General features: G+C 38.0%; 1 protein-coding gene across 1 annotated transcript in view; it reads right to left on the bottom strand.

Moving 5' to 3' along the window:
* Window positions 1-2,498: 2,498 nt before the first annotated feature.
* ADAMTS3 (ADAM metallopeptidase with thrombospondin type 1 motif 3) overlaps window positions 2,499-25,889 on the bottom strand; it is a 239,981-nt gene continuing 216,590 nt past the window's right edge. Inside the window, exons 13-22 of the mRNA XM_037063442.1 lie at window positions 25,673-25,848; window positions 24,362-24,495; window positions 23,243-23,366; window positions 19,874-19,954; window positions 17,758-17,921; window positions 15,874-16,039; window positions 13,072-13,204; window positions 9,419-9,626; window positions 7,672-7,789; window positions 2,499-4,555 (exon numbers count right to left, since the gene is read on the bottom strand). Of these exons, the coding sequence (XP_036919337.1) occupies window positions 3,990-4,555; window positions 7,672-7,789; window positions 9,419-9,626; window positions 13,072-13,204; window positions 15,874-16,039; window positions 17,758-17,921; window positions 19,874-19,954; window positions 23,243-23,366; window positions 24,362-24,495; window positions 25,673-25,848 (1,870 nt within the window). The 3' untranslated portion in view covers window positions 2,499-3,989. The remainder of the gene's footprint in view (window positions 4,556-7,671; window positions 7,790-9,418; window positions 9,627-13,071; window positions 13,205-15,873; window positions 16,040-17,757; window positions 17,922-19,873; window positions 19,955-23,242; window positions 23,367-24,361; window positions 24,496-25,672; window positions 25,849-25,889) is intronic.

Here is a 25,889-nt window from a genome sequence, read left to right as displayed (position 1 = left end):
TTTCAGTCAGAGGTTTTGAGGCTTTTTTTCACACAGCACTGGAACTCTGGGTTGGGAGGAGGAACGTGGGACCGCCTAGTCCGCCAGCCCCTGCCTTGCCACCCCTCCTACTGGTCTAGATGAATATTTCTTCTTTAACTCCTTGGTTGTCAGACTTCCATACAGTTCGATTTTTTGTTAGTTCTGGTTGTTTTTTGTTTTTAAATTTGTTGTTTTCCTTCTTTTGGTTGTGGGAGGAGGCACAGTGTCTACCCATGCCTCCATCTTGTCCAGAAGTAATGACTTTTTATGCATGTGCCATACATCAAGATGGGGGACAAATATGGGGTAATTTTGGTTCTTAGGCAATCTCTGCGATGGTTTGCAGAAATTCATAGCATCTTGTTTTAGAATTTGTGTTTTTTTAAAGATTTTATTTATTTATCTTTAGAGGGGAAGGGAAGGAGAGAGGGAGAGAAACATCAATGTACGGTTGCCTCTCATGGGTCCCCTGCTGGGAACTGGCTTGCAACCCAGGCATGTGCCCTGACTCGGAATCGAACGGCGATTGTGTGGTTCACAGGCCCGCACTCAATCCACTGAGCTACGCCAGCCAGGGCTCAGAATTTGTATTTTTGATAACAAGTTCAATTCAGCATATTATGTTTTGCTGGGTGAGCAGTATTTTATTTTTAAAATTATGTCTCTAGCTCTAAGTGATTTATTCAAAAGTGTCTGGGCCCCAAACAACTATTTTCTGATATTAGTTGATGTGCTATATGGTGCCTGTGCATTTTAAGCAGTTTTACTTTAACTGTTTACTTTTTAACTTTTTTATCGAGTACTTTTTTAAACAAGTGATGTTTGTTAGAGGGGATGTTTGTTATTATCTTATTTCATCATTTTTCAATTTATTTTTAATCCTATATTTAAGCAGCCTCTTCATGAAGAAAGTATAAAGTGTTTGTAGAGGAATGACTTGATATTTCTGCAAAATGCATTTATGTAAATATTTGAGAAATATTTTTCTAATGCTTTGGGGAATTATTGTACCTTTGACTACTTTTATAGAAATACATGATTAATAGTTATTCCTTAGTTTGAATATTTAATGTTACAAAAGGAGAGTAAGTATAATCAGCTACAAATCTTCGACACCAATGACTGGAGATTATTTTTACGGTTAAATTTTTTTTACCACCATCAGTGAGGCACAATGACCATGGTTCAAACTACCTGAGGGCTCCAGAGGAAAGCTGTGGTTTGGTCACATGACGAAGACGACGAGGAGGATGCTGGGACCATATAAGCATGGTGATACTCCTGTGAGGTACTGTGTGCTAACAGACTTACGTACAGCATTTCTATAGCCATCACTCAATGGTGGTTTTCAATTCTGTCTCCCACTTTACAGATGAGAGAATGGAAATCTAGGTAGGTCACCTAAGATCATTCAGGTCTGAAGTTTACGTAGTATCTCCCTGTTGCATAATGCCAGGCCCTCTAATGTAATGTCCCATTCCTCCCCACACTGTTCCCACCGATCCTCAGGCCATCAGGGTTCAAAGCTGGTGGGCAGCTTTTCTTTAAAACAGTCAGTCTGGGATTACCCATTTTAAAGGACTACCCTGGCTTTTCTTTCTTATACATACCAGCATTGTCACCATTTTCTCTCTGCCTCTTTATAGTTCTGTGAAATCACCTTCCACCAAGCCCTATAACATCTTATTCTCCTCTGAAACTATTATGATACACCCTGATGTGAAACTAGGAGACAATGTCACTTTACCTGAACCTCATTAGAAAGTCCCAGTAACAGCAAATGGACTTGATATTTCACTTTGTAGGAGGAAAGAACATTTTTTCATTACTCAGTGGTGAATCTAGTGATAAAAGCTAGGTGGAGTCAGATCTGTATTTTATTAACATTTTTATTGCTACGTGCTCCCAATACAACAAACAGTATCAGTAGTGTACACGTTGATAAAAAAAAAGAATTTTTAGCTTAGTAGAAAATGAAGCTTGAAGGTCAGAAGTATATGACTGTGTACATCTTTATGGGAGGTTTATGGGTGTGACCATCTTTCTCTATATTCTCTTGTGGACCAGATGTATACACATGCAAGCAAACTAGAGAGAATTCATTCAGGGGAACTTGGGAAGGGGAATGACTTCTACTTGAGGCTCAGGGATTATTTTATGATCTGGAATTCACCTAATTTATTTGACTTTCAAAAGTCTTGCACGAAGTAGCAGCGATTCCTTAGAGGTATAGAGTCCATAGGTGAAGCTGTTTACTGTGGTTAAAATGCAAAAGTGCTTGCACACTCTGTGCTTTGAAAGGTTATCATATCTTCATAATTCAGGAACTGACCTCAAAAACATTATGCTGACATACACCTTTTTTCTTTGAAGTATAATTCATGGAGTATGTATGTTTTTCGCATACTTTAAAACAAATATATCTAGTTCACTATTTCATAAAAAGCTAGCTGAGTTCACATGATTTTGTTTCATCAAAGGGGAACAAATCAGCTTTGTTTCAACCACTTCAAAAATGCAAATGGTTTGCATAACATCAAATTTGTTCAGTTTAAGCTCTTCAATTTGGCTGTTGTAGTTTGCTTAAATTTCTCCTCTAGGCACAGAACAGAGCATGCATCTCTAATTATGTCTCTCTAGTTTAACAAAATACGTCATTGATATTAGTGTAAATATTTAGTACATAAAAATACTATCAAGAAAAATTCAACTTTTAATAAATATCTTCAGTTCTGAATTCTATATACAAGTACTTTACATCTACTCCCTGGAGAGAGCATTTCTGGCTTCACTGTAAGGTGACCACTGACATAAATTACTAGCACATTATTGCAGTCAGATGCATTGTGGTTGGGTACAGTTGGGTATGTGAACCATGCAGACAATAAATATTGCAACCATTGACAAATGCTGTTTGGAACCTGCTTCCCAAGGCTTACTGTACTTGAGCATCAGTTCTAGTTCAGTGATACTTTTCTCAGCTATCGACATACAAATGATCTCCATACATATTCCTTTGTTAGTATTACAGTACATCGAGTAGGCTTTTTCTTGAATCTGTCAACTACGGGAAAACAAAAACAACACAAGAACATAGGACACTGCAGTGGTGCCTATTGAGGTCCCAGTAAGAGGGTTTCAGGATTTTTAGGATGGTTCATTTACTGGACTCTGGCCCCTGTGACCACAGTCCCATTTCTTTTTATTAAAGGGTGGAAGGTAATAGGTAAGCTGAAATCTATATCTGCAGCTTATCTGTGTTTTCTTTTTCTGTAATTTAGGTATCATACTGTTGATTAAACAAAACCCTTTGTATTGTCAATAGCTGCAATCCTTCCTCTTTGTAATATTTTGCTTTGAAAATCAACCCATACATGTCAAATAAGGCGATACTCAATGACAAGCACCTAGAACATCCAGAAATGTAATATAGTAAACAATCATTTGAGAACACATCTCTTAAAATAATACTGATTTCTGCAATATACAGTATTTACACAACAGCTGCAAATTTGCTCATATAATATTTCTAATATAGATAAATAGGAATACAAGTCTACGAATTCTTTGCTCCATTCCCAAGATATTTTGTTAAGATGTAAACCATTGGCACCTTTTTCACTTTTACCGTAACTGTTTTTAAACAAAAAAATCAGCCGAAATGCACAATTGGTTCCAGTCCCTTTTCTGCTTTAGAGAGTGACCAACGTATTTAGCAACTTACTTTTCCTTCTGTTAATACTCTTTGGTGCTTTCTTCCAATGAATTCTGGTAAATTAGTCAATGCAGAACAAAAAGGAGGAGGAAAGACACTAGAGAGTGAACCAGCACTTTCTGTTCTTCCCTTTACAGGTAAAATGTGTTGACGATCAATGGAGATTTTCACTTTAATTAAGCGATATGCACCACTGGGGAGAGGGAGCTTGGCCAGGCTCTCCTCTGATTTCTGGCCTTTTAGGTTCACCTTCTCATCTTTCCAAGGGGGATGAGCTTATTGGATGTCTCTTGTCAATCGTCTTTTCATCTTTCTTTGAGGTTCTTGCCTGAGAAGAAGCACCTATTGAATCACGGACTGCCAGGGAGGGGGCAGCAGCCACTGGTGAAGATGAAGAGAGGGGGCCACTCCTGGTGGCAGAGGAGACCTGTCCCACGGCCCCACTCCCTGTGTGCGGAGCACTCCGCTGGGGTAAGTTAGCACCATCAGGTTTACCGTTCGGCCTGAAAGCAGCATGTGCGTTTGGAGCCCTGACTGGAGAGATCCTACTCAAAGATCTCTTCCTCACAGCAGGAGTCTCTGGATAGTACGGAACCAAAGATGTAGGCATCACTAGAGATCCAGCGAGGTCGAGGTCACCGGGGTTAAAGATGGCATCGTCCTGAGTTTCAGCAGCTTCAGGAAGGAATGGTGGTGGCAGCGTGCCACTGCGCTTGCCACAGGACTCACAACACAGCTTGTTGTAACCTGGTATGGAGCAGTAGCGCGCCAGCACCTCCATTTGGCAGAATATGGATTTATCTCCCAAACACGGCTCATCTGCGAGAATTAAAAGAAATACGTCTAAATATAAAATAAGGAGGAGAGAAATTAAAATTGTTTATGACTATAAACAGATATAAGTAAAATCAGGCATTGATGGGAGTTGTCCATATGAGCCTTTGAATTATAAAGATCAGCATTAGGATGAATTCATTGAAAAAACACTTGGTACACCACCATTTTAATATCTCCATCAGGAGTCTGCACGCGAGGGTACTTTTTGTACCTACGAGGAATGTTCATCTGCTCTTCTAATGAGAAAACAGAATTAGCAAATATTTTTAGGATCTAAAGAGGTATCTAGTTTATTTGATGGTACGTCTGTATTTCTAATAGAGTAGACTGTATATTAAATTTAAAATCGAGATATATATTAAAAGCCTGCTACAACAAATTCAATCTTAAACATGTATTACCAAAGAAAAAGTCAAGATGATACTTCGATTAGATGTATCGGGTAAAACTATATTACTAGGTAAGGAACCTGCTATGTAACTTGCCATAGAAATTAAAAAGTCTTTTTTCTCAAGCTTGAAAAAATTTAAAAAAGGGTGAGTTTTCAAGGCCCATAGGAAGGTTAAAAATACCACCCTTGCTCATTATGTATTTAAAATTATAATATCATCTATTAGTTACAAAACTATCCCATGTCTCAAATTGTGGAGTGACTTACATTTGCCTGGCATTCACAGATCCATTGTACAGTATGATGAGTTTGAGTAATTTATACTAGCTAAGATAATCCTCTAATATGGTGTCAATGCCTGAAAATCACCTTAATGAGTCTCTCCTCAACCATCAATTCGTCATCACACCTAAATGACTTTTTCTATGCCTGGATTTCAAAAGAAGGAAACTATTTCCTTCTTCCTGAGGTTAAGGCTCTCGCCCTAGGATAATGGACCTTATCTGACACTGTACTCTCTTTTCCCTCTGACTCTTCACCTCCAACACCCTTGTTCTGGTTCCAAGTCTTTTAAACTTTCTAAATTATGTGGCCCAGCTCCAAGCGCCCTAATCTCTTTGAGTCCAAGAAGCCCGCACAAGGGGCTCCAGTCTCCGAGTGTGAGCAGCCTGGTACTGCAGGGACAGGTTCCCAGCCTGGGTCTAATTAGGTCAGAATATGCTTCAGTGTGGGAGAGGGAAAAGGGAGAGATAGTCTGAAAAAAATAAAAGCAAAGGCATACATTTGTTTTACCGTAATTTGCCTCGAGAGGGATGGGAGGGACTTAATGGTACCAATAAATAATACAATCCAAATGCGCCTAGAAAAGGGCTCCTAGGGCAGAATCACTAGAATTGAGAAAGCGTTTTAGCCTTCTCACTCCATGCCCAGATCACTACAGGAAGTTCAGGAGAAGTGTTTTACACAGTGGCTCAGAAGGCCGTTTGAGTCTAATTGCAGCTGGAGACTCTGCTGGGAAGTACTGCTTGCTTGACTGATACACGGAAGAACTACGGGGCCTTTCAGAGCAAGAGAGCAGCTCAAAGGAAGTGAAATCACTAACACAGTTACGTCCTCTCACCAGCACCCCTGTTTTCCAATAAAAACATTTTCTTTTGGCCGAAGGAAGAAAATCAAACATTCTTGCTGGTACTTAGGTCTATTTGCAGAAACCAATAGCTCTGTCAGCTATTAAGATCAGTAGAGCCTCCTCACAGAGTCTTTGGCAGCCTGGCAGTAATGTTTACATGAGAATAAAATTTTAGGGCAACTAAGCTTTAAAGCTTCAGAATAAAGTCTGTTCTTTTGGATTTGACTTCAGAGTAAAGTTTGCTTTTTTGGATTTATGTATTAAGATTTCAAATATACTTTCCAGAGAAAAATGATTGAATATACAGGGTCCAGCAGAAGTAAGGCCTGCGTGAGTGTGGTTGGTAGGGTACTAATTGGGTGTGATACTTTACAGTTTTAATTTGAGCATTTCCCCTAAAATGTCATATGGTGTGCTTGAGTGTGATTTTGTTACGCTACAGAAGTACATGTTTAGGATTTTGTAATAAAAGATCGTGTAATAAAAGGGGCATTATTTGTGCCAAACCTTATACCGGTCCTTTGTCTCCCTCTCATGGTCATTCCTGTTCCTGCCACTACACGTTGCATATGAACATTTACAAGGTTCAAAAGACTTGAAGCCTGAAATTTCCTCATAAAAAATCACACACTGGATGAAATAGTGCTTTGGAAATTTTCTTGAAAAAAAAAAACAAAAAACACTGTTTAGCACATAGCAGTATTCCATTAGTGGCTGAATTATGATAGGGCAGGCCAACAAAAAGGAAACTTTTTTAGTCCCAAGTCTCACTAGTACGGCAGGGCAGTGTCCACAGTTGTCCCTAGGCACAGATTTCGTACCGCTGCATTTCAGAGAAAGCAGGGGAGAAGGGCGGGGGGCGGGGGGAAGAGGTATGTAGGGGAAGAAGGGGAAGAGGCAGAACAGGCAGAGGGGACAGACGGATGTAAATGGAGCCAGGACAGAAAAAGAGGAAGGAGACAGTGTGACAGAAACTGAAACCACCCAATATATGTATTTTGTTTGTTTTACAGTAGCAAATCAATGTCTATGTTGAAATTAAACCGACTCTGTACCACAGAAAGAGAGCAGACTAGGCATATTTGTGCATGTCCCCGATGTGTCTATTCTGAAATTACCCCGGGGGAGTGCATGTAATGGGTGGGCAGACATTGGAAATGGCCTATTAAGTAGCATTTATCATCCACATGTCTATATGGAATAATTTTAGTAGAAACATCTCAAAACCTTCTGCAATAGTATGGTTTTACAATGATGGGAGGTTATAAAGAAAGAGAAGACAAGTGAGGAGAGAGAAACAGCAGCCTTTTCAGAACACAAGCTGACAGACACTGTGTGCACACGCCACAGCTCTCAGCCCGGCTCATACTGTGGGGGGCTGTGGAGATAGCATAACTCAGGCTGGCCTGCAATGCCATTCTTAAGAATTGTGTTGGACTAATTTTTTAAGACTGTTTTCTTTTGGTTGTTTTTTGATAAGCAAATAGAAATTCCAGAGCTTCTCCTGAAAGGAAATTCTGCTTTGTGATGCTAACAAACGGCTGTTGGAGCAATGAAACCAGTGAGCGTCACACCTACCGTTACAGGGAGGCAGCTGACAAGCTCTGACGGCCTCCGGCTTCTCCCCATCGCAGTGGTCTCCTGCCCTGCAGAGGACCTGCCTCACCTCCGTCCCATCGCCGCAGGTGACGGAGCACTACGGAGACAAAGGCTGTGATTACAGATGTTTGTTGCACCAGGACCACCTTTCTTCCTTCCCCCATGCTCACATGCATACACACATGTATGCACACACATGCACACATGTACACACAGCTCCGGGGTTCTTTCTCTATGGAGGTGGTTCCACTCTGGGGTTTGGAGACAGACAGTCCTAGGCTTGTACTCTGGCTCCATCATTTACCAGCCTGGGCATGTTGCTTTTTTCTCTGAAAATTGGAATAATAATGTTTGCCTCATAGGACGGTTGTAGAATCAAATGATGGCAAAGGAGACAGGGTATGTGCAAATTATGCCAGGCATGTAATAAGCATTTGCTTCGAAAGAAGCCATGGGTATTATAATGTTAATATATGCATAGTGGTGCTGTTTTTAGGGGGCTGATCGTGGTATTGACCTTGCCATTTTCTCACCTTCCTTACAGGTGGCAGGATTTACTGACAGGCTACCTGGGTTGATTCAACCTCTTTGGAACCACTACTACTCCATTCTCATAAATTCACTTCTTTAGTGAAGGGGCTAACTGCTCCAAAACTATGCTCAGAAATGTCTATGCTGTTCTAGATAGGAGGTACAGAGGAGGGCCCTCATTCTAGGACTTTAAGGGGAAGGAACGTGAATTATCATTACGGTCTGTTCAGGTGACCTTCCCGTGCTTGTCCTTCCTTCTTGGGTCTGCTCTCCCCTTCCTCCTCCTCACCTGTTTTTTGATGCCCTTCCCTTCTCTGGCTCTCCTATGAATCCTCATTATGGGTATTTACAAACAGAAAAGACATGGGGTTAAGCCGGGCACCCCAACATTGAGTCTGCCAGTCACCAAACAAACATCATTTCACAGGCGCTGGCTGGGTACCAGGGAAACAAAGCGCATGGTTCTCGAGAAGTGGGCAGGTTAGTGGCCAGCACAGACTCAAGGACAGGAGTTAACAGTACTCTGCCGTGAGCAATATGCCTTTGGAATGCATAGGAAGGACTCTGGGAAAGGCACCCCAGAAGGTGGTAGTTTGGGCTGTGGAGGTGAGCCTTGGGCGATGAGAGGGAGATGGTTAGAGAGGAGGAGGGTGAAGGGCCAACCTGCCAAAAGGTGGGCAGCTCTAAATGGTGAAGTCCTTTCGGAACAGTTAGAATTTTACTCAATCTGGGTCAAAGAGTGGGAATAAAAAAGAATAAGAAGAGTCAGTGTGGGACTTCTTGTGACATATACAAATGTCGAATCATTACCCTGCACACCTGAAACTAATATAATGTGCGTCAATTATATCAAAATTAAAAAAAAGAAGAGTTAGCAAGGTGCCAAATGGAGCAGGGCCCTGCACTGAGTGTGAGGGGCTTGGAATCTCCCCGTAGGAATGCGGAAGACAACAAGGATGTTAGATCCATCACCTTTGGACTCCTCTTGGCCGCACAACACTCAAACGTGGTTTACCTCTACCAACTTATCTTAAATACAAACACTGTTTTAAAATATTATTTTTTCTAACACCTTCAGGTGCTTAATGGTTACAAAGTGTTCGTTTCTTGATTCACACAAAGCCTGACTGATATTTAGGCCAAATGCAAATATACTTCACATGCTTACACGTGCATGCAGAACTGACACACCCACCTCACTCCAGGGCCCCGTCTTCCACTGGGCTGGGCAGGGCACTCTGTTACAGGGCCTGCGGCTCTCGGGACGGTCACCCACGCAGTACTTGCTGTGCACAGAGCGGTTGGTGCCGTCGTGGAGGGGCTGGAGGCAGCGCACCGTGCGCAGCTGGTAGCCGGAACTCCCGCAGGTTTTGGTGCAATGCTCCCACTCCTCCGCTGCCCAGCTGTGGGTACAGGGGTTAAAATCGAACACGGTCACTGGGGTGTAGCGGGTGCGTCCTCCTGCACGGCAAGCCTGGCCTGGTCTGCTCTCTGAGTGACATGCACCCAGTGGGGCACAGGGCGGTACAGGGAGCCCTTTCAGAAGGATGGGTGTATTGAACAATTAAAAAGCCTCAGAACTTTCCAACCATAATAGGCTTGACGCTTCTATTTTTAATGGCTTAGTATTGTTCTGCCGCCCAGGGACTCCAAAAGCTAGTCCCTTCCTAAATGATGATGGACAGATGGTTTCTGAAACTCATCTAAAGGATGCGTGGTTAGGTTCAGGCATGGTGGTAGTTTTCAAAATAGTACCAAAGCAGTCTCAGTGACATTGCCTAATGGTGTTAAAGATCTGAAAGGAAAATAAAAAAGGAATCCATCTCATTCTTGCTAACACAAATTTGTTTGGCTGCTGCTGCCTTTTCACAAAAGTGTGAATTTACTCATGTTTTAATTTTCTGAGATAACTGTTTCATTTCTACAACTGTTGTCATGAAGATTGTCTCACACAAAGGTGTGAAATCAGGGCTTGAATGCACCTGGAGGAAACATTCTCAAAACAATATGTTCAGAAAGACTTCCCACAGGACACTGCCAAATACAAGTGTCAATGTCAAGGCCCCCAGTGCTCCCCAAGTCAGCTGAGTGTATGGTACTACAGACAGTTCTCCATTACACCTGGTTACCAGGTCCCGAAGGGCTGTCCCCATCAATTGCATCTGTTTTATCAGTCTGTCAGAAAGTTACTGAGGCATGCTATTTAGCCTTTGTAAAGTTACTTTTCCTCTGCAATTGTTTTTTCTTTACATATATATAGGACATCAAACTACAACCATGCTAAAACCTTAGCAGACTTGGTATTAACATTTAAGATTGCTCTAGCTTATCAAGCAGGCAGTAAAACGTATTCTGGCAACAAAGCAATTGTTTTCAACTTTGAAGGCCCCAGTAGTGACCCTCATCTGAAGACGGAAATGACATGAGACACACAGACAGTTATGGCTGTGTTACTCCTTGAAACTCCTAGAATGGCAGTGAAGGAGAAAAATAGAAAACCACAAAGGCAAAAAAACTTGGAAGAAAGCCATCACAAGATAATTTTGGAACCTAGAAAACAGTTAGGTGTGTGGCTGCTAATTCAGTAGCTACAAGAAGGAGGAAGTTTAAGTTAGCAGTAGGGCTGACAGACTGATGACAGAATTTCAGACGTCTCCAGAAACTATGGCCGCAGTGGGGAGTGTGAACGGTGAAAGCATGGGTGATGGGTGGCGGGGCTGAAGACGGAGGAGACGATGGAAAGTCTCTTGGAGGCAGTGGGGCCTAATCCTTGACCGCACTGGGTGATCGCCCCTCCTGTGAAGCTGCAGAAGACTTGAGGTTTGTCCTCTGTAGAAGGTGAACCAGACTTTTACCCTTTGGACAACAGACATAGTCGAGAGACCACAGAGAACGAAACTACACTGAAAACGGGGATGATGTAAAAACCCACGTAGCGAATGCCAAGATGAACTAGCTGCCTACACCATAGGCTTCTACCCCCTTAGCAGGAAGCTGATTCTGTTCTATGGAGTCTAATGATCATTTCATTAGAAAAGCCCTAAATATACAAATAATTGAGGGTCTTCCAGTGAAATAACCCAGCCAGCTCATCTTACAGTGAAGCCCAGCAGCAAAGTCTTGATCAAAAACCAGCTTCCCATCACCCTGTGTAATCCTGCCAACAATCCCCCAAACACAGAAATCCCCTAAAGCCAATGATGAAGGTGGGGAAAAAGAAACAGAAGAAAATTACTCAAAAGATATAATACATGAAATAGGAAAAATACTGAATTTTTTAAAGAGATAAAATAATTTATTACATTTGTGAAATAAACAAATGCCTTGAAAAATGAAAATTTGAAGAACTAAACAGAATTCATGAATATTAAAGCTCTCTTGAATATTAACATAGAAGAAAAACGAAAAATTCAGCATGTGGAACAATAAACAATGGGAGAAAAATAAATGAATTTTAATTTAATGAAATTAAAATCTAGAAATTCTAAAATTAAATCTAGATTTAATTTTATTAAATTAAATCTGTCTAGAAAGCCTCACTACAAATATCCCCAAAAGAAAGAACATTGGGAAAAAAAGACCAATAGAAGACATTTTTTTCAAAGAAACATACAAGAAAATCTTCCAGAGATAAAAAAAAATATTGGTTTCATGTTTTAAAAAGTCTGTAAGTACAGAACATAATGGATGAGGAAAGATGAGCACCACGGCTGTGAAGTTTCAGGACACTGGGAACAGAAAGACCCTACAAACTAGGATGACAAAAGTGGGTCGAAGAGAAAGCACTGGTTAGCAGAACGTTAAATGACTTTTTTACAGCAAGACTGGAGTCTGGAAAACAATGGAACAATGGTTTCAAAGTCCAGAGAGAAGTACATTATAGTTTGGAATGAAGTGTGTGCCCAAATGATCAAGAGTGAGAGTAGAAGAAAGACTTCACTTATGTTTTTCTTGGGTGTGGAAGAATTTAATTCTTATATGAAAGTTTTTAATTTGTGTATACTTTTTAAATGAAGCTATTGAAAGATATGATCCACCAGAACAAATGACCACAGTGGGAGATAAGAAGAAAGGAATGCAGGCAACAGGCCTGGCTAGAAGGTGGTGAAACAAACCCCATCATGAAAGCTGTGTGGTGCCCCAGGCTGAGCTGGAACACACAGAACTCTCGGAGAGATGTCTCTTAGAAGATACTTGAGTGTTTAGTATTTAGTGTTCAGAGCAGATTGCTACTCACGAAAAAGAGGTTGGAGACAAACTAGTGAAAAGCAGTAAAAAATATATCAAAATCAAGACATTCATGAACCCTAGAAGAAACAAAATTTTACCAAAAAAGAAACACAACAGGAGGATGCTAGGTGTCTTGACTTGTAAGAAACATGCATGTCGTTGAAGTAATACAAACTCCAAACATTAATATCAGTAAAAGACAGGCTATACTGATACTGAAAGTGTTGGGGAGGGAGAAGTACGGGCTGTGGGTGTGTCTTTGGAGAAGGACCGCACCAAACCGTTCCTTGCCGTGATGGAAGTTCCTTATACATAATGTCTAAAACCTCCCCCACCCCTCCTCACCCCAAAAGTCAAGCAGCAAAAGCAAAAACATCTTAGTTGGAGAGATGGAAGCAGTTGTACCAGATATCAAACAAAGCATAATAGCTGAAAGTGTTGCTTCTGAGGAGCAGGAATGTGATAAAGGGCAGGGAACTACAGCTTTACATAAATCCTGAAAACTATTTAATCAGGTACACCTGTTAGCTTTGAGTGAAATTAAAATTGAAGAGCGCTGAAGACACTGAAACCCACTTTACTTAGTCCCCAGGGCATAAGAGTTAAATAAGTGCGTACAGTGGGTGTGTGCATTCTTGAATGTTGCACATTCTTCTAATGGGTTTCGGCTTTTTGTTGACTTCACAGAAGCTGCGATGAACCATTTTATTATCACTTTTCCTACGGCATCCATATTTAGTGTACTGGAAACCTGGGAGAGAAAGTAAATTTATCTGGATTAAATCACTTATTCATCCTGTTATATATGTGGTCATCCATTCATGCACTCAACAAATATTTACTGAATGCATACAGTAAGCCAGCCACTGTTCTGGGTACTGAGGGTCCAGAAGTAAATTATATAAACAAAACTTATCTTTTTAGAGCTTACATTTAACAAATTTTACAAATTATTAAGTAGTAATTGTATACTTGCTAATAAACTGGACTCTGAATATTCAGAATCTAGTGTCAGGGACAGGTTTGAAAACCACAGTGACAATATTCCACGACCAAGGCTTTTACAGAGCTATGCACATAATTTACTGCAGGGGGCATGAAAGGAACACAGGAGAGTCTCTAATTTAGCTGGAGAAGGGGATAGAACTCTTATAAGATCAGTACTTCCTCGAGCAGAATCCTAAGGTCCAAATAGTACTGCATAAAGGGAATAAAGAAAAATAATACTCCAAGCAAAGGAAATTACACAGGAAACTGCAGGTCTCTGAGTGACTGGAGCTTTATGTGTCAAAGGGGTGAGAGAGATGGGAAAGGATCCAATAAAAAAGCCTTGAGTGCCAGACAAGTGTTTGGAATTGATTCTGAAGGTCACAGGAAATGATGAAAGGTCTCCTTAACTGCCAACTTTCATAGTTATGAATAATTAATTTATTTTTTAAAATTTCAAACCTAAAGAAAATTATAAGGAAAACACAATAAACATTTGTATGTTTTGCATCTAGATTAACCTTGTGTTACTGTGTCACCATGTTTGATATATATATTTATATACATTAATTATAATGATATAATTCTAATACATAATTAATATGTAATTCATATGTGAAATTTTGCTGAACCATTTAGCAGTAAATTTGTTGACATCTTTCTAAATACTTTATTTATCACTTAATAACAAGCACATTTTCTTACATAACTGCACGATAATTTCTAAAACCAGGATATTTAATGAAGATATAATGCTATTATATATTGACCATACTCAAAAATTTCCCATTGCTTGTATAATATTTTGTATAGTAATGCTTTTCCAATCAAGAATATTTAGTTGTCATAGAATTATCAGATTAATCAGGAACAGTGTTTGAGACTTTTTATCTTTAATATATTTGAGGTGTACAGGTCAGTTGTTTTAAAAAATGTCCCACAATTTGGGTTTATTTAATATTCTCCTAAGGCAGGGATGTCAAACTCATTGTCACTAGGGGCCACGTCAACCTCATGGTTGCCTTCAAAGGGCCGAATGCAATGTTAGGACTGTGTACATGTAACTACTCCTTAACAGTTAAATGAGAGCTTGGCACTGCTGCCAGGCAGAAACAGGGTGAAGGGCCAAATAAAACACAGTGGGGGGCCAGATTCAGCCCATGGGCCTTGTGTTTGCCACCTGTGTCCTAAGGGTTAGATTCAGGTTATTCACTTGGCAAGGACACTACGTAAGTTCTATTGTATTTCCAGGGAACGTGTTGGGAGACTGAAGGATTTGAATATAGGAAATAATATAATTATACTCATTCATTAATTTATTTATTCATTCATTCAAGAAATATTACCCTGGAAATAAAGGAAGAGAAGAAAAATCAAGTTAGTTGAGTAAGAGACTTCTGCAATAACCTTCCTTTCCAAAATTGGGCAGGAAGGAAGGAATAGGTGTGGTAGATATTAAAAAGGTGTATATGACAAATCTGGTGACCAAGTCGATATTGAGCATGCAGGCAGAAGGCAGGGTCCAAGTTAAATCGACATCTTGTAATGAATAAAGTGTCATTTTACATAATGAACTACAACACTTTATGTCTATATCCCCCCCAAAAAAAAAACACTTCAGAAATATATTCTTGACTTTGAAATCATACAATCAATAATCTTTTGTTTTCAATTATTCCGTATCATTATTGTGAGAGTGCCTGGCCTTCTCCTGCCCCTTGGAGAGAATTGTGTCTCGGCCAGCTCAGCTCTGGAGCACTGTTGTACAGAATGAGAAGAATGGATGATGGGAGAGACTGAGAAATCTTGAGAAGAGCTTAATGGATTTACCTTGGGGAGGGCAAGGGGCACCAAAATGTAGTACGAGCATGTGCTTAGAAGCCTGGGTTTGTATCTTATGGCCTGGGCAAATTACTTACCTTCCTGGTGCTTCACTTTCTCCATTAATATGATAGAGATAATAATAACAGTGACTTCATAGAGGTATTGTGAGTTTTCACGCATTAATATATAAAGCATTTAAAACTGTGTCTGGTACATAGTGCATCTAATAACTGCTTTGCTATTAACAATGTTAGAAGAGAAATGCATAGGTATGGAGAATAAGAGTGGTAAAGAAGGCAAGCACCAGAGGACCCTGAATTTGGGAGAGCCTGAGAAGAGTGAAGTGACTGGGGGGGACATGGCTACATGGTGGAGGGGGGACTCAAAGGGAAGGGCAAGAGACGTTTAAGAAGGTCTACTGTTCTTATGAATGGATTCCCATCCTTTGTAGATTCTGAAATTTCAGTAAAAATGCTTTGCATTGACACTTTAGTTATATATGATATTCTCAGGCATGGCCTCAATTGGAGTCAATCCTTAAGGCAGAAAAGCAGGAAGACTGGTTTAATACGATTACTTTGTAGTGTAATAAATGTGTTCAATGGTTACCTCCACCACAGGGTTTGGAGCACTGAGACCAGCTCTTCAAAGCCCACTCAAAAGTGTCTAATTCTTCCTGGATGACGTTGTTGTTGCTGATTGTAGGTGCGGAGTCTTCGTGGATGATGTACTTATATGTCAGGCTAGAGCGGGTGTCGTTCTCCTGAGGTACGATCTGGCGCACACACGGGGAGGTATATGTAAATCACCCAAGAAAGTTTTAAATTATAAATGAAAAATTTTCAATATTTCTGAATATCGCTCTTACTGAAACTGGAAGACTTTCAAGTTGTTTCTAAAAATATGGTTTTGTTTCAACTAAAGTATGTGTTCTCTGTTTAAGAAAAAAATTCAATTATATAAAACTTCGACCACAAAAATATAAAAATATATACATTGAGGAGTTTGTATTATAAAAGTAAATAACTTTGTAATGAGATTCACTGTAAATTTCATTAAGCTATGTATCTCCTTAATGCATTTAAAAATGATTCTTTAAAAAGTTTTATTATGATGATGAAAATTAAAGTTCCCTCCAGAAAATGTAGATTATAAAAAAAGCACAAAAATATCACCCATAATTCTATTAAACCAGAGAAAGCTAAAGTTACTCCTATTATTTTGGGATATACCCTCAAGATATTTGCATACCGTGTGTATATGTGTGTGAACACACTCATGCACACCCACACTCTTTCTGGACTTGCTTATTCCACTAAATGTGTCATACACAATTCCCCAAAATAGTAAATATTACTTGGAAACACAATTGTAAATGCCAGCATAGTGTTTAATCCTAATGGCTGGGTGTATTATTTAACTATTTACTTATAAATATTTGTATTGATTAGAATTTATCCCCATCTTTATGATGATTTTTGATTTTCCTTAGGGGGCAAAAGGGTACAAACACTTTTTATCATTCTTTCAACAGACGGATGAATGGCTTTTCAGAATGGTTAGAAAAATTATCACTCTCCAATCGAGACGGTATATGAAAGTGCCCCAGTTCAGCACTACCTATTACATCATTTTCATCTTTACTAACTGAAGGGGCAAAGGATTGTTGTTTTAGTTGTTATTCACTGGATAAAAAGTAAAGTTTAGTTTCCCTAAGTTTATTAGCTAACTGAATTTTGTCTGCTGTATACTGCATGTTCATGTCATGTCCTCTTTCCGTAAAGTGGTGTATAAGTCCTTTTTCCTGAAGATGAAATAAAGATACTAATTTTAAAAACATAGCAAATAATATTCAATTTTACTTGCTTTTAAAATTTTGTGTAAAGAATTCTTCTTCTAAAAAATTCATTTTTATTGAGTTCCATGTAGCTTTTGTAGGATTATATCAATTATACAAAGGGAAAATGTGCAATTCATTAGCATTTTAATATAAACTTTTAGAAAAAGCTTTTGTTTGAGAAATCAAGTGATACTAAACCACTAAAATGAAGGATGTGGTTATCTAGGTTTTGTTCCCTTTTCCCCTCTTAGCCTTTGTCTTTAAAACAGCATTAACAATTGAGAGGTTAATGCTGTTTTACAAACCTTCCCTGGAGGTTAAATGGCAGACTCTAAGACAAGACACCTGTGCAGCTGGAAAAGAATGCAGTGTAATCATGTAAAAGTGAGAGAGAGCTTATGCTTGCCAATCATTCACACTTAAGATTTTGATTATTATACATTTTCTATAAAGTTATCTAACCTGTGGAACAGAGTGATAGTTCAAAAATAAACTCAAATACATTTAGACAATTTTTGCCCTAGATAAATGGAATTATTTTTAAAAAACCAACCAACTAAATATTCAATGTATAAAGTAAAAGTGTTTTCAGAGAAGTTAATAACAAAATTATAACTTATCCAACTAAATAGCGAGCCTGGAATACTACATACCAAAACAATAACAGGATCGTGTAGAGGTCCGTCAGTGTGAAGAGTTTCAATGTCATCTTCAATGTTATAATCCCATTCCACACCAAGGTCAATGAAGGTCCGTGACTTGGCTTCCTCCCCTTTGCCATTTAAAATATAGTGGCCTGTAGCCTGGTTCTTAATAGCTAAAGGAAGGAAAACGAGGAACCAGCAGACATTTTGTTTTATCATATTCCAGATTTGATGATCTATATTAAGTTTATCTGTCTACTTCTATAAATCAAAGACTATTTCTTAGCATCAAACAAATCAGAATGAGTGTTCTGATATGAGTCCCATTTCCTTCAATAGGTATTTAAAATCTTCAAGAAGGATTTCTAACTAGTCAAAAGCAATAATAAAAAGTTTACATTGAAGATAAAAATTAGGAAATGTTCCCATTTGAAAATATTGCCAAACAGGTTAACAGTTTTAAACTCATTCAATCTTATACATTTCCTCAAAAACATAGGAATATTTTGAAAATAAGGGATATGTCTACAATAATTAATGCAAATCATGTATTAATTTCTGCATGTAACATAATGGCTTATTTATTTACTGTGCATCTCTTTTAAGTTAGTCGAAATATTTATAGGCACTCAATATAATTGAACTCATTTTTAGTTCTTATGACTATACAATTCCAAAGTCACATTCTCTACTTACATGGTTAGTAAAGCTGTTTAATGGCTAGAATTCTTTTTTTAAAAAAAGATTTTATTTATTTATTTTTAGAGAGAAGGGAAGGGAGGGAGAGAGAGGGAGACAAAAATCTATGTGCAGTAGCCTCTTGCATGTCCCCCACGGGGGTCCTGGCCTGCAAGCCAGGCATGTGCCCTGACTGGGAATCAAACCAGCGACCCTTTGGTTTGCAGGCTGGCACTCGATCCACTGAGCCACACCAGCCGGGTCTAATGTCTGGAATTCTTAATGTGTTATAGATCTACTATGTATTATAAAATAAAATACTTTCTTAATGAATAAGAAATAAATGAAATTTTCAAGTTTGGAGGTATTTATCAGCATATAAATGATGTAGAAAATAAAATTTCATATTAACACCATTACTGAAAATATAGAGAAAATATGAGTAATTTAAGGTAAATAGATTGATTCTTAGTGAGTTTCTAAACTAGTCTAATTTTTCCAAGAATAATAATCCGAATGCTAAGGATGAAAAATAATGAATTTTAATTACTGGGGAAAAAAACTCCATTAATTAAAATTCCAGCTTATTGCCAGATTGTCACAGAATCTAGTAGAGAATATAATTTAAATGCTAAAAATATTCTATGAAATACCATTTTTAAGTCACACATTTAAAAAATAATTTTCTACAAATTTTAATGTGGTTGATGGATGACACCTTAGTTTCAGAAATCTTAGCGCTTTAATAGGTCAAGTACAATGGGAAAGTTATATTTGCACTTGCACATACACTCTGAAGTGCATTTCTACATGATGCCCTCAGAAAGAAGGAAAAGGATCTTCTTTTGGAAGTTACAGCCATGCAAATGGATCCGTAGGTACCAGTCAGAAACTGGACACGTAACAGATACTAGGAAAATTTTCACTAAACTAGTATAACTGACATGTGGTTGCTGTTAAGTCAAAGAACTTAAAGTGCTATAAAAGTAAGGAGAGGCATACAGTATGGCATAAACCAAAATATCAGAACTAATTTGTCCAAATAAATATGGCAAATTTTCTGATATTATCCATAATTTGCTGCATTGTGACATATTTATTTTTTCTTATCCCCTAATGCAGAGCAAATATGTAAATGTACACATTTGTCAAATGATTTTTTCACCATGTAATAATGGACCAATTGAGGTTTACAGAAATTAAAGCTCTAATTTTGAATATTTGTTTTAAAGAAAGAATATTGAGGAGAACTGCCCAACAATCACATAACAATGCATTTGTATTTAACTTGAATCCTGCATATCCATGTATACATATATACATCTACATATATATCTATATATACATATATACACCTACACATATATATCTATATATAGATAGGATTCGTTGACATTTCCACACTTAAGTGTATGTTAAAGCAGAGGCAGCAGTTAGAAACACTTACCAAGAATATGAGGAGAAGCCTCGTCTTCTTGGATTAACACATGTCTGGCACCAGGGGGGATATCAAACATCTTAAGGTACCCTTTGCATGTGTAGTGAATGTTGCAGGAAGCAAAGGAGAAAACAAAAGCAACAACCACGGTTAGTTGAGCACTACAGTCTCACTGCTCCTGCATGCAGAAGAGGGCATACATAAACGGAAAGAAGCAGTTTCAGAAGTCAACTTCAAAGCACTGGTAGCTTGTGTGACATCTGGCATAAGATTAGAGGAAACCTTTTTTTTCAAAAAAATAGAGGAAGAAAAGAATTAATCTTTCCAACCTATCAGCCATTTATTTTGTATTGACCTGTGAATTGTGTCAACAACAATTCAGGCAAATTCTGTACTTTCCTGTGTCTTTCTATGTGATTTTTAGTTTTATAAACTGCTCTTTTAAAGTGGGACTGATTTTTAGAGTATTAGTTGAACTTCTGAAAGTATTTTATCAGCCTACATATCATGTTAAAATCCTAAGTAGCAAGTGTAAATAGCTAAACTTCTAATTAATGAAATATTTTGATATTTAAGACCTGCCCTATTCTAAAAAATTACAAAAGGAAAATCAGTGAGCATTTCTCTTGTGATAAGCAACGAATTTAAGGCTTTCAACAAGTATTATAGCAGGAAATGTGCTGAAGTACATGGTATAAATTTGACCAAACCATTTGGCTGGAAAATGTCTGCAGGTTGTCAAATATACCCTTTACACGCACCCTGGTCTCAAGCTTCAAGTGCAAATAAATAAATAAATAAGCTCAATGGCTTGCCTTGGGTTTTAAAATCATATTATCAATCCTGTTACAGTCAATTTCATACAGAACACACTTTCTTAGTGTTATCACATGTTCTAAAATTTATCTTAAGATCACTTAGAATTAAGACCTCAGCTGTATATCAACGATAGTCAGGGCAAAATAGAGAAATGAAGTGTGACATCTCACTTCCATCAAAAAGTAAGCGAATATAGGAAGATGGTGCAACTGATACCTTATCAAACATCCAACTCATATACTACAGAATGAGTATTGACAGAAATTCAGTTATAAACTCAGAATTGCTGGTGGAATGAGAAAGAAACATGTTTGTCATGTGTATATAGACAATTACTAGCTCCCTGTGGGTAGGCACAATATTCATTAATGGCTTAACTAAGTGGAATAGTGATTTGGGGTCTGAGTTTGGGGCACCTGAGCCAGGGGGAAGTCCAATACATGGAAAGTACCATGGTTGCCTAGTGGTCAATGGCTGCGAGTAACATGCGTAAGATGTCCAGGACAGCAAAACAGCCTGATGCCGTTTATGGATGCCCATCTTTCTGCAGTTTGCTACAACTTACCCAGCACATTTTTAGCTTCCCTTGTTTCAGCAAGAGAAATATTACGAGCTCCTTTGGGTAAAGTGAAGGCGCCTCTCGTTTTCCCTTAAATAGAATGTCTTTCATTAGTGGAGGTTTCATGTTTATCAAAGTCTTGTTGTTTCATTGACTATATAAGCTATATGTATATGTATTATTAAGTAAGTTAAAAATATGTTTTGTAGTTTTATATGTTGACGTCAAAGTGCACTTATAATAATTAGCTAATGCCAATAAAGTGTTAATAGTCAATGAAAGTAAGACTAAGCATGAATGAGAAATGATATAGGTGATTTGAAGTTGAATACTTGCAGATTTCATTTTCCAGCAACTTCAATTCTTTATGGCACCTCTTGCTTAAATGTTTCCCTGTTGGAAAATGTTAATTAGTCTTTGAATGACTATAACAACAGCCTTAGTGCATAGAAATGGATGTTAGATGATCTTTTAACAGTTTAAATCTGTTTGATTGGTGAAAGCTTTCTTCTGTTCATCCGACCTTGATTTGCAGGGTTAGCATAATTTTTGAAGTATCTGAAAAAAAATCACTACCTCATATTAAACACAATATACAGAATAAATGAGTATGGCAAAAACTTTTTTCATTACATTCATTCACACTGGAAACAAAGTGAATTACTTTACATCTGAAATAAAAATACATAACTGCTGTAAAGCACCATAAATTACTTCACAAAGAGATGGAGAAAATTACATTTTACTCCACCAAAACATTATATACAACATTCTAATTCTGTTTGCTTTATTAAAATAATATAATCAGCTGGAAATGGCAATATTTGCTTTTTAACAATGTTCAAAGTACAAAACCTAGTAAATTACCACACAGGAATGACAGACACCCATAACTAGAGTAAGGAATGCCTAAGAAAGACATTGGGGCTGGCTTGAGTGGGCCAGCTGAGGTGCAGTGAGAATAAGGAGAACTAAGAGAATTATTCCACTTGGATAAAGACCAACTCTTTTATATGTTCTTTTCTTCTAAAAGGGAAAATTACCACTACAATAATGTGCTCTCAGTCAAAGTAAACCAAAATTATTTGTTTTACTTTGTTTTCCTTCATTCCATAAAGGACAACTGCATACTGAGAGGGCTTTGGGTAATGGAAGAGAAGTTTCTCAAGGGAAGCACCACATCAAATGTGTTAAGTGCAGAATTGTCAGAAACATTTGTCCAATAAATGGTTATTGAATAATTAAATATTTGTAATAAACTCAGAAAGTTTAATAATAAATGCCTGTATCTAAATATTTTATAAAAATTCAAAAATAAAAATTCAAATGGATAGTTATAATACTGTTAATATTTTTGCATATTATTTTGGGTTTTTTTTTTGTTGTTGTTCCATCTGTTGAAATTTCCCATATGACTAAGACCAGGTCATTGATTGTTTAAAAAGCACAAAACGTCATACACATAAGAAATTATACCTCAGGTTATTTTTGGTTGTACCTCAGTTTTGTTTAATATAAAATTTTCAAAGTTATGTGAAATATGGACCCTAGATGTGTAGATTTATAAACAGGCAAAACTTGTTCACTTTTAAAATAAAGGAACCAAAGATAATATAAGTTGTATCTAAAGTTTTATGTTTTTTTAACTTCTGATCAACAATTTATGTGCAACAAAAAATTCAAAGTAAGCACCAATTCTATTAGGTCTAATGCATTTTATTAAAAGCAAACTAAAACAGAACAAAGATTTTAGCTAGCTACTATAATTGATAGTGATTTATTTGTTTTTTATCAAAATGTAGTAGATAATTTTTTACGAATGCTATGGACATGAATTCAATGGTTTTTTTTTTTTAACTTTTAAAGGTCATCTGAATAAAAATAAATCAGCAGTTAATATTTGATTATGTTTATAGAGAAAAGGCTGCATTCCTAAAAGAAGTTTCAAAAAATACAGATCAGAGAGAGGGATGCTAAATTCATCAAAGGCCGCATCTTACCAAGCTTCCTGGGAGTCCTGGTGAAGGTCCCCTTCACGGTTCGACAATGGGAGTTATCTCCTCCACAGACGCCGCACTTGTCCTCAACCTTGTTGGAGCCGATTTCTTTATCGCAGCCCACTTTCTGCGGAAAGAAGATGGTAAATGTGGCTATTGTTGATGTGTCAAGGCAAGGTTTGACATCACTCTCACCCTAGGGAACCATGACCTTGTTTAATCAGGTATGCCACTGCGCTGGTAGGTGCAGGATGAAAGTGTGCGGAGGAAATACTGACCCCACATCCCTTGACGTACGACACACTGTGGGGGGTGAAAGATGAACCCCCGAGCGCACTTTTGGGAGAATTTCAGACCAAATGAGGCATCTGCACACTTAAGATTCATTAATATAACACAAGTTGTTCTGAAGTGAGAATGAGTCAAACAGGAAGAAGCAATGTGTTCAGTTAATAAGGATATTTCAGATGAGAGCTCTGGGGGCATATGGCCTGGTGGGATTGAACAACGAAAACCTCACGGACATGGACAACGGCGTGGTGATGGTGGGGATGGGGGGAGGTGGAGGTGGGAGAGGGTACAGGGGTGATAAATTATAATAGAAAAATACAATGAACTATTAAAAAGGATAATTTCATACCAACTTAACATGATATATAACACACATAAGAAAATAAACTGCATTTTAAAAAGATTAAATAAGATACAAACACAGTTTTTGCAACTTCACTACTTTGGTTCAGATGTTAAATTCAATGCTTAAGCTTAAAATCAACTGGAAGTTGAGAGGAGGAGAGAATTATCTCTTAAAGAAAAGATAAAACACATTTAACATTGAAATTGTCAAAACAAAGGCATTGTTCCCAAATTGTACTCCCAACCAGCAAACATCAGAGTAACTTGGCTCAATATGAGGAAGATTGTATTTAAATATTCATTCAGCCAGTGAGCAAAGTTTGATGTTATTAAGTGCTATTTCTCCCAGATTTAGTTTAGCTACTGAACTACTCCTATATTCACATCATAATGTGATTTCACAGATCAGAAACAGTTCAAAAATCTTGAAAACATGCAGATGAATGTTAGTTAAAGCAGAACGGCACAGCACTGCAGGGAGCTCACCACACACTCTCCGCGCACACAGATGCTGTACGGGTCTTTGTAAGAACAGCGCGTTCCGTCGTGCACCAGCTGCTTCATGTACGCCACGTCTCCAGTCTCTTTGGATTGGCAGTAAAGGTGGCACCTTTTCTTGGCTGCATAAGGTGGAAAATTAAGTCAACTCTTTATATAAAATGGTATATTTCAGAGTATAGTTTATTTTTTAAATACAAAGTTTTCATGTGATTCCCTAAAAACAAAATAGGGTATAAATAAATATAGAGAGAGGAAATTATATATACCTAGCGCGCCTTTTCAACTAGGGTGACCATCTGATTTAACATCTAAACTGAGATACTTTTGAGAGTGAAAAGGGGCTCTACTACTTTCTTTACCAGGACAACAGGTTTAACCTGGGACTCTCCCGGGCAAAACCAGGTTGCACGGCAACCCTAGATTTAACTACAGCTCTTCAAAAACTTTAAATCGGAACCACTTTCCTTTCAGTGATGCTTAGAGTGCTGAAAGAGTTTCTCTTTCATTTGACTCAATGAGCTACTAAAGTTTTTGACTTTGTGTAACCTCATTAAATTTATTATAATTTATGTGACTCACTTGACCAAAATTGGTAGAAAAATGCGTTTTTATTCATGCGTTGTACCTTTGAATTCCAACATGGATGCATCTTTCTTTTAAAATGGCTTTCAACTGAATTCAGCAGTGTATTATATTGCATGGTAATCATGTAACTATTTTTTTATTCAATCAAATAAGAAATATGATGAGACATTTTCCTTTGAATATATTTAACTGAAAGTTTAAGGGTTAGAAGTGAAACATTAAAAGAGAGCCTCCAAGTGTATTTTTTAATAATAGCATACAGTACAAAAGTAAAAAGGTTATGAAGTTTCTGTTGTTATTAAATAGTAGCCTTTTTCTTGCTATTGACCCCATTGTAAAATAACTACATTTTCCTTTAGCTATTCAGAAAGGACAGATCACAATATTCCAAAAGCGTTTCCTAGGAGAGGGATTTCTGTTGAATCAGGAAAACTCAACATCCCTTCCATGCTTTTCATTTTGTTTGATTTCCCTTGGTCCTTCAGTAGTGATGGGGTAGTGCTACTTGACAGAACTATTCCAGAATTCTCACCTCTTTAGAGAAAGGAGGATGTTAGCCTTATTCTTGGAAACCCAGAAGGACTTACCCCTGTAAGCACGAAGGTTTCTAAATTACCAAGTGGGGATCAAGAGTCCAAAGGAACGGTGAAGACAGAGCATAAACTCGAAGTCACCCCAGGTGCAGGAGGAAAGGAACAGGCCGCTACTCACGGTCAGGGTGTTCGTAGGGCATCCAGTGGTGTTTGCTGTTCTGGTATTCAAAGTGGGAGTTACGCTGCTGGCACTGCTGCGCTCTGAAGTCCTCAAAGTGTTTTTGGCATTCTTCTGTATTACAAAGCTGGTACTCAAAATTGACACCTGGACAATCCTGACCACCATTGATGGGCCTAAAGAAAAGACAACATTTAAAAATGCCTCTTGGCCTCGT

The sequence above is a fragment of the Sturnira hondurensis genome, unplaced genomic scaffold, assembly GCF_014824575.4.
Source record: "Sturnira hondurensis isolate 20B ecotype Veracruz unplaced genomic scaffold, ASM1482457v3 Scaffold0014584, whole genome shotgun sequence".
Taxonomy (NCBI): Eukaryota; Metazoa; Chordata; class Mammalia; order Chiroptera; family Phyllostomidae; genus Sturnira; species Sturnira hondurensis.
This window is presented reverse-complemented; position numbering and strand designations above follow the sequence as displayed.